Below are 12,998 nucleotides of genomic sequence, written 5' to 3'. Positions count from 1 at the left end.
ACCCCCCAGGACTGAGTAGGAGCCCTTCACCAGAAGGCTCTAATTCAGAGCATGTAGTTCTGTGCGGTGTCTGCTAATGACCCATGAAAAATTAATTTCTTGACCGTGGCAGGGGAAAAATCGCATTGCATGATTCGCCCAGTTTTGCTCTGGCATCTCCTGATGCAGCACAAGGATCGGTCATTGGGTTCTGGTGGCTCCCAGAGCTCAGCTGGGGAAGGAGAGCCCCTGTGTGCCTGGGCAGAAAGCAGCTGGCCTTTAACTGCAGTATTCGCACTGACAGTGCCAGGTTATCAGCAGAGTTGCTATGGGCACCTCCTGTACACGCAGGCTGCCAAGCTGATAAGTGCTGGAGCAGGGACAGGCTCCCCAGCCGCGCCCCGTTGATTTGCTAGCTCAGTGGCAGCCGGCAAAGTAGAGCCGCTGCTCTTTGCTCTCTTCCTGCTCCCCTTTGTAGAGGCTGGGCCCAGTGGCCCAGGCCAGTGGCATTCAGAGCAAGGTGCCCTGCCAGTTCTCCACAAATAACCTGGTCGTCCTGCAAGTACTATGAGTAACAGTTGTCTGTTCAGGAGCTTTGGCTGGATGCAGAACCAGATCCCCTTCTCGGGCCCAGAAAGAGTCCAGCATGATTTTAGATGTCAAAACAGCGAGTGTGCAGCAGCCACTGCCCAGCCACCACTGCTTGGGGCTGTGCGGGCACAGGCATGTTGGGCTGCCCGGGAGACCAGCTGCTGCCTGAATGAGCTCCTGCATTAATGCTTGGCCACCTTGGGGCCTCTCTGGTTCCACAGGTGAGGGAGTGCTTGGGAGCCATTGCCCTGAGCAACCCGGCTTGTTGGCCTGCCAGAGGGGCTCTGCAGTGACACTCTCTGCTGAAAGGGCGAGACCCTGCACCAGGGCAGTTCCTGCTGGAAAACCCTTGCCTGACACTGGCAGAGGCAGGCTTAGCCAGTGGCGAGAGGAAGTGGCACGTCCCGCAGCTAGCAGGTTTCTGGGGCTCATGGCGGTCTTACCATGTCACCACACTTCAGCAGAGGCAGCAGGGCCCAGCGCTGTGCCAGGCCACCAGTACATGCGCTCAGCAGCTCTGGCAAGGCCGGCAATGCTCACTGACGCCATGCAGGTGCTGCAGCTCTCTTGTTCTCGTTTTTGGTGCTGGCTGGGGATCCCACTACTGCTGAGTGCAGCATCTTTGTGCCTGCCTTCCGGCACCCCATGAACAGAGCAAAGTTCTCTTGCTTTCTTTAAATCCCTTTAAATATCCCTGCGCTGCAGTGTCGCCAAAGGAAAGCCGCACAGTTAGGGTACCACCTGCCCTCTATGGCAGCAGCACGTCTCCTCTGATGTCTTGCTCCCTGCTGAGACTCAGCTGGGGCAGTGTGTCACTTGACCTCCATACCTACCAACTGCCAGCACAGCAGGTTCAGGCCTGCAGCTGGGGCTCTCCAGCACTGCAAGACATTAATTCACAGGTTCTCCCCTTCCCCTCAGCCTCAGTTCTCTGAGGCTGCCTTTCGGCAGTCACAGGTGAAAGCTGCCACACTTGCAGAGCTGCAGTTCTGCTGCTTCAAGGCAGCTGCTGTGTCAGACTGAGCTGCTGCAGTGCAAACAGCTGCCTGATGAGAAAAGCAGCCTGGATCACTCTTAGGCAAGCTCTGACCTAAGGTTTACGAGGTCCATCTCCCGGAAGGGGCTGAGGCTTTTGCTTGGAAGCCACAAGTAGCGAAAATCATCTGTCCCACCCAGCCACGGCGTCCTGCTCAGCTCTTGACCGCAGCCATGAAGCCCTTGGGCTGCTCGTGCCTGTGTGCACTCGTAGGCTCGGCTGTCAGGCAGGAGAGCCCAGCCTGTTACCCTGCAGCAGGGATCATGTTCTGGAGAAAACACAGGCAGGGAATCACCACTGTAGCCCCTCAGTCCCCAGAGTTACAGCAGGTCGCAGCCATCCTGCATACCCCTCCCCAGGCATCCCACATCACGCGAATGATCTAACAGAAACACCAACGTCCAGAGTTTGGAAAGACTTGCCAAAGAGCCAGAGATTGCATCAGACAGGATCTCACCCTGACACTAACTGGCCACAGAGCGGCTGTTGGGGGCCAGCACAAGGAGAGCCTTTGTTCACTTTATCAGCACATCTGGGCTCACTCTAACTGACATGATAGAGGGTGACGCCTGCTCCGAGCTCCTGCTTTTGTGCTGCCCTTCACGTCCCCTCGACGCAGGAGGGCTGCAGGGGCACGCGGCTGGGCACAGCTTACAGCAGGGAGCAGCAAGAGCAAAGCACGCCTTCTGGAACGGGCTCCTGTCCGGCTGAGGGTTCTTCCTTTCAGCCCTGGCACTTTCTTGCAGTTTCCAAGTTGTGTCGTTTCCTTTAGCTGTGGCATCTGGGAAGCGTGGCAACTTTCCTGGGACCAAGAAGAAAGGGGGCCTGTGCTGTTAGCTCCGTAGGTTCTCTCTTGTATTCAGAGGTCTCAGTTACCGTTGTGAGTCTTTTAGACCAGGAGCAGGGCCGAGCCATCTCCTCTGCAGCTTCTCTAGTGCTGTAGATTCTATAAAGAGCTTTTCCCAGCTATACTTTTCTTATCCTTAACACAAACATGCCACATGCTCTGCAAACATGCACAGGCTCTTATCACCCATCGCCTCTCCTGGATTCCAGCCTCCCTCTGATCGCCTCCTTCATGCTTCTGACTGCGCAGGAATTTCACTTCATGCAGCTGGAGCAGGCCTAATGCAGGCAGGCCAAGGCTCAGAACCCAGCTGCTCCTAAACTGGCAGGAGACTCCCCTGACTTTACTACCTCAGAGACCCGTTTTCACTTCCCCACACCCTTCTCATCCCTCATACTGCAGGCCACGCAGAACAGAGTGAACAGCAAGGGACAGATCCTGAACACAAATGCTGCAATGGGGGCCTCTTGCCTCTTCTCCTCTGGCAAGGACTGTCCCAGATCCCGTTTCACAACTCAGCAAGCCCAGGGATTCTGGTCTTCTCCCACCCCACGTGTTTGCAGAAATCCCCTGTGGAACAGAGGTTCTGACACTTCCTGCCAAAGACCCAGAACAGAACCAGAATGGACAGCAGATGGTCAGTTCAAAGATTTTATTTAACTGTCATAAAAGGAGAAGCAGACGATGATTCCAAACCTGTTAACCCGGGTCTAGGATTTACAGACAATATGCACCAAATCAAATAAACAAAAATCTCTCTAGGGGCAGGGCAAGGGAGAGTTAGAGGCAAAGACGTAGCTACGAGAAAGCCACATGTACTTGGTCCCAGTTCTAATACAACCTCAGCGTGGTAGGATCCAAATAAGAGGGCTGTGGAGCTGGAACGTGCCTGCCTACTCCTCAAGGGTTCACAGGCCCCAGAGGGTTCCTTCGCCCCGAGTGCCGTGTCAGTGCAGCCTTGGTGGCAGGCTGGTGTGCTGCAGGGGTCTGCTACAGGCACGGGGGCGGGGGAGTTGAGTGTCAAGGCAATAAATACTGACAGGCCAGGCACAGATTTTAAAGGCAGAACAGATACATAAGGCATTAACCGCTTCTGAATACTTGTCCATTGCAAGCTCTTTGTTGATCGCATCAGGAGAGCAGCTGCAGAAACAGACTAGTCCATCCTCAGCCCAAAACAGCCAGGAGGGCAGGTGCTGTCCTGGAATTTCAGTGCTTTGCAGCTACCTTGGCTGCAATGAGAAGTGCGAGGCGATGGCAACACTTGTGACTCCCGCACCCCCCTGCCTTGCAACCCCCTCTGTGCCTCGGAGGCGCTGAGGCTGCCAGAGAGTTCGGAGCCCTATGCAAATGGCCAGGGGTCCTGCCAGGCCAGCTCTCTGGACACCGGGAGGGGTGGCCAGGCATCACCCAGGGTGTCACACCACTCTCCCCTCTGGAGATGTCCCGTCTTGGGTGAAGAACGGACCAGCAGCAAAGCGGGAAGTTGTGAATCTTTCCTAATAACCCATGAGGGGCGTGACCAAGATGAGTGCCATGCCAACAAACAGGGGGAGGGTGGGTGGCATTTAAAAAGTGTAACACAGGGCCCCCTCCCTAGAGGATACATGTTACACATTAAGGCATCATGGTTACAGGGAACATCCACAAATGAAGCTGCCAGTGTTCCCAGGACACTGACTGGGTGGAAGGGGCAGGCCGGACATGATTTTAGCCAACAAATGATTCAATAGCTGCCTGGCATCAAAGTTCTTCAGCTACTTGGAGGCAGTAGCTACCCTGAGCTGTGCACAGGAAAGCCAAGCACAGGATCCTAAAGAAAACATCAGAGTCTCTCCCCTTCAGCACCTACCCGAATAAAGGAAGGTGAGAAGCAGCAAAGGGCCTGGCAAAGGAGCAAGCGCTCCCACCTCTGCGCTGGGACACCACGGCCCTGGGATGGGCAGCTGGAGACCAGATGCAGACAGCACGGTTTGGTCAATGCACTCAGTGATTCTCTGGGGAGGGGGCACATTACAAAACTGAGCTCTCTGGTCAAATTATAACAGGGGGTGAAAGGTAAGAGGGTTCCAATGTCAGCACTTTGGTACAGGGGGGGATTTCTACGGTAGCCACTGTCTGATTCACACTCTCTGGGGTTTGGCCTTGGGAAGGGCTAGTCCTTCCAATCCTTCTTGATGGTCAGGTTCCACTCCCAGGACAGGTGGTCAGTCTTATCATCATCTGTGAACTTGGATTTGATGTTGTAGCTGCCCCGGGCCAGCATGCCCTTAGGGGCTTCTTCCATGGGAGTCAGAAACTCGTACTCTTCTGCTCGGGGGCCGTAGCTCCCAACCATGTATTCGGTCTTGTCAACTAGAAGAAGAAAAGGAGGCGTATGGAGGCTGTTTTAAGAGACTGCCCTGCATCTGAGGCAAGGCTAAAGCAAGTGAAAGGTCTGTTACTGCTACAACAATCCACAGAGGAGCTGTGAGAACACAAACGTCACCCACATTAACAGCTCTGTTCACTCCAGGAACGGCTCCTCCTGCAGGGAGCAATCATGCACACGCTAGCGGTGGTCAGCAGCGATCTGTTCACCACTGTGCTCCGGGGCGGATTACACGTCACGCCCAGAGGTGCAGGTGCAGCCAGGACCACAGGCTGCAAGCCTGCCACAGACCCAGAAGCCTTCACAGCTAGCCAGGGGCTCAGCGGCACAGAGATGACCAAAGACTCTCTCCTCCCATTATGACCTGTTGGGGCACCAGCAGGCAAGCCCCCAGCAGCGTGGTGGGAAGAGCAGAAAGCCCTCACACAAAGCAGTACTCGAGTCACAGAGAAGCACTTACTTTTCACGCCTTTCCGGAACGTGTGCTGGATATACTTCAACCCTGACACAATCTCCCTGTTTACCTGCAGAGACACAAGCAAGGACTGTAGAAGGCATCTCATAGACACACTGCCCACCCCACTTACAGTCAGAGACAATTTCCTCTATCACACCACTTTTTTGGGGCTCAGGCACTCCCTATGCTGGGACTGCAGCAGTCCGGTGTTCCACTCATTCTTCAGTTTTCAGATCTGAATTCTTACCCTAAAGGAGATTTTTATCCGGTATTCCACACCCTCCTTCAGCACAAACGCTTGCTTCTTGTAGCTCTCCAGGTCACCTACAAAGAAGGGAGAGGGTTACTCAGAGTCCTTTTGTATTGTGCTCTGGTGCAAATTTAAGTTGCGAGAGGTGATCAAAACAGTATCTGCAGTAGCAGGGGATGACCCTTACTGCCTGGACAGCACGCAGTTCATCCTTTTATTTTTAGATGACATGACCCTCCTTGCTGCACTGCCCACGCTGCATGAGGTGCGCAAGCGATGCCCTGTGAGAGAACACTGCAGCACAGCAATGCAGTTAATTCAAGAATGTTCCTTTGTAGCTTCAAGGCTGTTGCCATCTCGAAGCTGCCGTTAGCGTCGATGCGCAGGCTGGAGGACGGCTGGCTCCCCCACCTGGCAGCTCACACCTCTACAAAGCAAGGGCTGGCAAGGGACAGGAAGCAGAAAGGCCTTCTGCTGCGACAGGGGTGCCAAGACACAGCCACCGGGCCCAGGGCACAGAACCCCCCAGGGGCCCGGGCACCTTACTCTGCATCCCGCACAGGGGCACTTCTGACATAGGAGGATTGCCCACCACGCCAGCAGTGCTGCTGCAGGGCCTTCTGCCAGGCTCCACGCCAAGGCAGCTTTGACCTGGGAGAAGGGCTGTAATTCTTTCCTAGCTCACCTGTCAGGTCCAGCTCCAGAGGGCCGGGAGCAGTAGCACAGACCAAAGTCAGTTTGGTCACCACCACATTTGGAGCATTGGGATCTAGAAGACAAGCAAAAAGGCTGTTCAACACCTGTCCCTAATACCAACCAACACAACTCCTTTTCCTTCCAGGGCACTTCTTCAAAGAGCAAGAAAATCAGTGAGAACAACATCCCAGCTCCCCGCTGTGTTAGGCCCAGCCCGCAGTCTCCCCAAGAGCGTCCCCCTCTAAAGGCAGAGAGTGCCACCCCTCCATCCCTGTGCCTTATTCCAAGGGCCAGAGATCAGCACGGGGGAGCACAGACACGTGCCTTTATTGAAGCACAAAGAGCTGGGAGGAGAACAGCTCCCAGGTGGGAGCAGGGATGAGACTGGAGGTGACTGATGGAGCTCTGGCTTGAGCGAGGCACAGCCACGTCCTAGGGCTCACCTGCAGTCACAGTGACGGCACCAAGCAGTGCCTCCTTGTACTTGCGCAGGCTCTCATCATCCTTGTCCAGCTCCTGGATCTCCTGGATGCTCTTCTGGGCAGGTGGCTTATAGTTGACGGAGTGTTCGTCCTCCTCATTTTCAGCTGCAATCTGGGCCAGCTGCTCCGCTGTCGGCTCCTGCTCTGCCATCCTCACACACACGAGTTACACTGAAGTGGGGAGGAGAAGTGTAACTGCACCTACCTACTCCAGCAGCATGGGGTCCTTTCCAGCAATGCAGCCTGTCAGCACCAAGCAGGCTTCCCCAGAACTGCTCTGCCGTGACTCCACAGGCTCCCTCTCTCATTTAGGCACTTCAGGGGCTCTCTCCAGGGGTCCTTCAGGGGACACAACTCTGCCAAGGGCCTGTGGCCCACAGCCCCTGCAGACTCCTACAGTAGGCCAGGTCTCATATTCAGCCCATGGAGGCCCACACAAGAGCGGGGAAAAATTCAACCTTGGTGCTTTGCTTATAAGCTGGAACAGGTAGATACCTCAAGCCATAGAGAAAATGCTCTCCTCCGTAAGATCAACTAGGTGAGGCTTTCACTCATAATAAACCTGAGTCCAGAATAAACCCAGTTCAGTTCTGGTCTCTATGACACAGGATTCCAGCCAAGAATAGGCCTCTGCCTCACCGCTGGCACAAATGCCAGGAGCCTCTGCTGCAATCTGGAGCCCACAGTTTTTAACTCAATCAGATCGATCTGCTCTGTGTCGGGTGCTGCGTGCCTCAGAGGAGTGGAATGAGACATCTGGCTCAGCCGATCTCATGCTGGGCCCTTTTCAAAGATCTGTGTCACGCACAGCCAGTGAAACAGATAATGGATTAAAAAACTGTGTGGAGTTTCGCTCGACTGTCCAAGACTCTGACCCGGAAACACTCAGCTGCATGCTGAGGGCTGGTGAAAAGTGATGCAAACACCCTGCTAACAAACTCAGTAAAAGCCAATGACGTACTCAGTAATTCCTGATGTTCCACAGGGCGCACTGTCCTAAGCGTCATCTGATGGCAAGTATCAACTTGGACTCTCTAAAGAGTCAAAAAACTCTTTCAGTGACAGCTTTTGAAAGGCTTTTTGTACAAGCAAAACCTTTCACAAATGATCTGCTGATGAATCCAGGTGTTTCTGTCATTATCTTTTCCTGCAATCCTGCTCAGAATTCCCACCTGGAGCTCTGCGCTAGCACACACGACTCACAACAGACTGTGGAACTGCATTCACTGCTCTGGCATCTAGTTCCTAAATAAATCAAGAACTACAACAACATTTGCTACAAATACAACAAACACACACAACATACTTAAATACAGGCTTAATTATGATCTACAGGCACCAAAAGCTTCTCATGCAGGTTACACTAAATAAGCTAACTATCAACCATTCTTTTCAACTTTGAGCTAACTGACATAATAGCACGCAGTTCAATTATTCCATTTCTACCCAATGTGGCAAACAGAGAGGGAAAGAAAGACCTCAGCACTGGCATTAATCACACACAATTTACAGAGCACATTTTACAGTGACGGAAGGCAAGTTCTGCAGATGCCAGAGCCAATCTGACTCCACATCCAGTTTGAGCCTGGCAATGGCTGAAAGAGCAGAACAGTGGAGGTGCCACCTGGGCTCCACTAGTATTTTTAACCATAAATATTACGTTTTGTTGGGGAACAAGACAAAGGAGACAGATTAGACAAAGAAAGTGAAATTTTGCACATCTCCGCCAGAAGAGAAGACTACAGCAGACCTACCAGCAAATATGCAGAGGAGAGAGAAGAGGAGAGGGGCAAGGAGAACCATGACCGGCCCACCTGCCAGGATTCTCAGGTGAGGTGCTGGGCTCAGCTCCCAGGGAGCCAGTGTTGAGGCGGAGCTGCAGCCAGGCCCCTGGTGGGGACCAACTCCTCTGGTTTGACAGTGGGCAAGAACAGACTTGCTGACTTGTCCTGGGCTGGCAGTGCTTTCCCAGAGAGGCTGGCATTGCTCTCAGGGTGTCCCGGGGGTAGGATACTTGCAATGGATGCAACTGGTGTTTCCGGGTATTAAAGCTTGACTAAGATTTATCACCAGACAAAAGTGGGGGGATGTTGTGACACTTCAGAGTTATTACAAGGGCTTTGGCCCTGCGTGGCACAAGCGTGTCTGTGTAGGGGAGCTTCTCCCATTGTACTGTCACATTTACAGCTCCCAACATCCACCAGTACTGACCCCTACACTTTCCAACAAACAGCTGGCCCTTCTCCAATATCCTGGCACTGAATACCATGGAAATTTGTATTCCAAAGGCTATGTAATCCCATGTCATACATGAACAACTGATTAGACTCCACCCTGGTATCTCTGTATCAAACCCAGTCACTTCCTTTGTGCTCCTGTCCAAAAAAGCCTCCAGCCTTGAAGACTCCTAGAAGCGCTGAGAAAACACTCAAGCATCCATTCTGCTGCTTGATTCCCTTATTGCAGTCCTTCATCTCACCTCCAGTCTAGATTTCACCTCCCAAGCACTACAGGTCGTTCTCTCTCCACACGCTGAGCTACTCCTGGACCTTGCTCCTAAGGCATCTGTAGCTTTCAGGAAATGGAAATGACGGACTTTCAGTGACAGCTTTAACGAACTGAAGTCCCACGTCACTGACTGCTGTTGACGCCCAAACTCTCTGTGATTGAGCCCTCTTTGAAAGCGTGAATAAACCAGATGCACACATGGCAGACAATCCACCAGTATCCACATGCATATTCCCGACAGTGCCAGGTCCCTTTCCGCAGCATTAGCGTCCACAGCTGTATACTACCTTCCAATTTTCAGACCAAGCAGAGATAAAACTTCTAACAAGTGGCCTGATCAGCACCTGCAAGCAACAGGCCACAGGAGCTGTCAGCCAGCCTCTCCTCGAACAACCAAAGCCCGCTGAAGCCAGGACTGCGCACACGGCAAAGGATCAGCACTGCAAGGTGAACAGAGGTGCACCAACCACAGTGCAGCTCCCTACAGCAGGGTCAGGTCTGGAAGATTGCTGCGCTCCACACAGGAACAGCCTTAGTGTTAAACAGCACTGATTTTTAGCAGCTGAAATAGCAGCCAGTTTCCAAGATCAAGTATCCTATCCTGATCAGTTAAGAAATGCATTAGTCTGGTCTCACCCAAGTATAGAGCTATCACTCATTGATAACCAACCTCCAGATGTAACAGACAGGGCAACAGTTTCCTCCCACACATCACCAGCACCCAGTCTTCATCAGCTCCGTTAGGGTAACCCCTCCTACAAACAGATATTTAGCAACAACCATGCCATAGAGGGAACAGGAAAAAAAAAACAAAACAAAAAAACCCCAAACCAAAAAACCAAATCCCCAGCTCTTCGGTTGCGTTCTTATGCCTCTAGCCTTAATCCTGTGATTCAGAGCTAAAGAAACAATCATGCACACCACCACATGGATTAATCAAGAGCCACCCCAGTCCTCGCAGGATCTCTAAAACCGTGGAAGCTCACTAGAGATGGAAAACGGCTCTTCAGACCAACACAAAGCACTACTCCAACCAGCAGCTCAAGCCAGGCCAGGGTTCAGCTCTCTGAGGAAGCCCTGCAGAAATACCACTTCATCTCTTCCAACAGGCTTCCCCAGGAGCAGCAGTCAGAAGAACAGCATCTCTGACCAGGCTGCACCAAAGCCACTGCTGCAGCACTCCTGAGGAGCGGACGTGAGGGTAGAGAGGCACCCTGCAACACAGCTGGTGGGCGCCGGGCTGCAGTCAGCCTCCCCCTCCCATACAGAGCACTGCATTTCATCACCACGGGTCACAGCACCTCAGCTACTTCTCCAAACATGCAGCCAGAGAGGAAGGAGACTCCTAATCACATCAAAACTTTTATGAGGGTCTCAACCTTGCCCTTCAGGCTTCTCAGACAAAGCATCTATTACAGCTCAGGATTAGCAAACCAGAGCTTTTCCAGGTGTGTGAAAGACCAGCCATCACACTGTCAAAGTGACGCCAAGGGACTCGATCGCATGTGAAATGCCAGGAGAGAACTGCAGTCGCATACCCCATCTGTACCGTGCTGAGACCTCCAGCAAGCACACGCCAACACACACATGAGAGGGGAACTGCAACACTGTCCTTCAAAGGGCTTAGCTCCTGAACAAAAGCCTTCCTGCTACATTGCTGACCCACAGCTGGGCACGGGTGCCTCAAGGGAGCTCAGCACCACAAACCTCAGGCATCACTCTGAGGCGTTTGGAAGGAAATTCCTCTTCAGCTCCTTTTGACACTCAGGAGATGCACAGGCGCCCTGCTCAGCACCTCCACATGGCAGTTCTCTGAACGCTAGAGCTCGTGCCGCTGTGGCTCCTGGGAGACCCTCTGCTCTGCTAGACGGCACAGACCCACTGTGAACTCTGCCATGGCTGGTAGGGAAGGGGACTCCCAGCCTGTGCTCAGCAAATTACAGGAGGCAGGCTCCTCAGCTGTGGAGAGACCTCTAGGGTAACAGCCCTAGGCTCTTCTCAGATCCCTGCAGATCACAGAAGCCTGCAGAAGACAGCAGGAAGCTGAATCGCTTCCCACCTGGGAATTCGCACTCAGCTGCCTTCACTGCTTCCTCAAGTCAGCAGTTTCTCCTGGATTCTCTCGGCATTTTTCGCGCAGGATGGAGGAGCCAGTAGCAGTGAATGCAAGAGCCCCACCTTCTGCCAGACAGAAAAACTGCTAGGAACATAACCCTGTTTGTTTTCAGGCACACAGCAGTAAACGGCGACTTCTTCATACTCCAGGATCAAGATCCCACGGCACTAGTGAAATCAGAGTTAGTCAGAGTCTCTTCAGATGAGCTAATTGGCTTCGGACATCCATTAGGTCACAGCGCAGCCGTGGACACGCAGCAGTGCCAATTCGAGCAGTCCCCACCCTTCCTTCTTCCCCCGTGGTGCAAGGGAAAGATTGTGCAGCCACACAGCAAACTCGGTTGGAATTTGATCCAGTCATAACCATTTCTGCAGGACTATTTTCCAGCTAGATCAGTTTTCTGATCTGGCTCACTACGCAGCTACAAACACTGCTACGCTGTAAGGACGGGGAGTCAGAACTGCTTAAATCGGCTTAGGCTGTGCTGCTGCTCCACAAATACAACGGCAGCTCCAGAGGCTGGATCAGAAATAAACTGGACTCGGATGGTTCCCAGGGCAGGGGCAATGGGGGGCACATCAGAGGCAAAGGAGGAACTGGTGACTCAATGACACTTCCCGAGGCCGAGTGCTGCCCTCTGACACCACCCAGGAATTCGGAGGCAAGGGGACATCCAGGTAAGCCACTGCACCAGTTGCTTTATAAGAGCATCCCAGAGAACTCTCATCTTGCCTGGTCCCCACCACTGACTCACAGCTCTGTGGATGAAGGGCTCTGGAAACAGTCTTCTGCCTTTCAGGGACTTGGCAGTTTGGAGATGTAGGTTTAGGTTTTGGGTTTTTTTTCTGCTTATGACATGTAGGTGAACTGCAGTTCAGGGTTAAGGTATTAACCAACAAGAGCAAAACCAAAGGCATGCAAACAGTTCCATACACTCACAACTTCAGAAGTTTAAAAAATTCTCACAGTCCTACACCCAGGACACAAACAAGTTATGTGAGTAAACAGGCTGCAGCCCGGCTGCCAACGCCATCCACGTGGTGACCCCAGCGCTGCAGCCACAGACACCACCAAGAGCGTGACCCATCCATATGCATCACCACTTGTCCCTGTAGTGAAACACTACAATAAAACCGTTTCTGCTCAGCAGCTACAGGACAAGAATACTTGCACTGGAAGAACACTTGGATGAAGAGAGCAACAAAGCACTCTGGACCAGACCTGAAACCCTCAAGGCAAAAATTTAGCCACTTAGCGTGACTGGGAGTTCTCATCTTAAGAAAAGGAAGTTATGACTTTCAGACTTGTTGCAGAGAGCTTATGGAGCCAGGGAAGACATCGCCATCCTTCCAGCAGAGCTGTAAAGGCAGGAGGAGAACGGATACCTCCTGCAGGAGCCAAACTGAAGTCTTTATTATGCACGTTGCCCCAGCTGCTTTAACATGCACCCTGCCTACAGCATTAAGAGGGATAAAATGGGCTCTTTGATTAGTCTAACACGAAAGGAAATCGACTCTGAGGAAGTTGCTTCCAAGTTCCTCATTTTGTAACTAGAAACCATTTATGGAAAATCTGTTTGAGACAAACGTTTGGCACCTCCCAACGTCCTGGAAAGTGAAAAGGCCCCAGCAGTCTTCTTTGCCACAACCCGCACCCCAGGCAACG

At 52.6% G+C, this 12,998-nt stretch overlaps 1 protein-coding gene across 2 annotated transcripts; it reads right to left on the bottom strand.

The window, feature by feature from the left end:
* Nucleotides 1-3,090: 3,090 nt before the first annotated feature.
* Nucleotides 3,091-6,928, bottom strand: ARHGDIA (Rho GDP dissociation inhibitor (GDI) alpha). Of its 2 annotated transcripts, none has more exons than XM_009697536.1 (5): nucleotides 6,671-6,928; nucleotides 6,217-6,300; nucleotides 5,529-5,605; nucleotides 5,285-5,348; nucleotides 3,091-4,808 (listed from the first exon to the last, which is right to left on the bottom strand). In XM_009697536.1, exons 1-5 carry the CDS (start codon nucleotides 6,858-6,860, stop codon nucleotides 4,609-4,611), a joined length of 615 nt encoding a protein of 204 aa, XP_009695838.1. In that variant the 5' UTR covers nucleotides 6,861-6,928; the 3' UTR covers nucleotides 3,091-4,608. The 2 variants fall into 2 exon arrangements, with proteins under 2 accessions (XP_009695838.1, XP_009695839.1); XM_009697537.1 differs by having other exon boundaries at nucleotides 3,091-4,676.
* Nucleotides 6,929-12,998: the final 6,070 nt, after the last annotated feature.

Source organism: Cariama cristata, unplaced genomic scaffold (assembly GCF_000690535.1).
Source record: "Cariama cristata isolate BGI_N322 unplaced genomic scaffold, ASM69053v1 scaffold29243, whole genome shotgun sequence".
NCBI classification, from domain to species: Eukaryota; Metazoa; Chordata; class Aves; order Cariamiformes; family Cariamidae; genus Cariama; species Cariama cristata.
The sequence above is the reverse complement of the archived record's forward strand: the minus strand, read 5'-3'. Positions and strand labels throughout refer to the sequence as shown.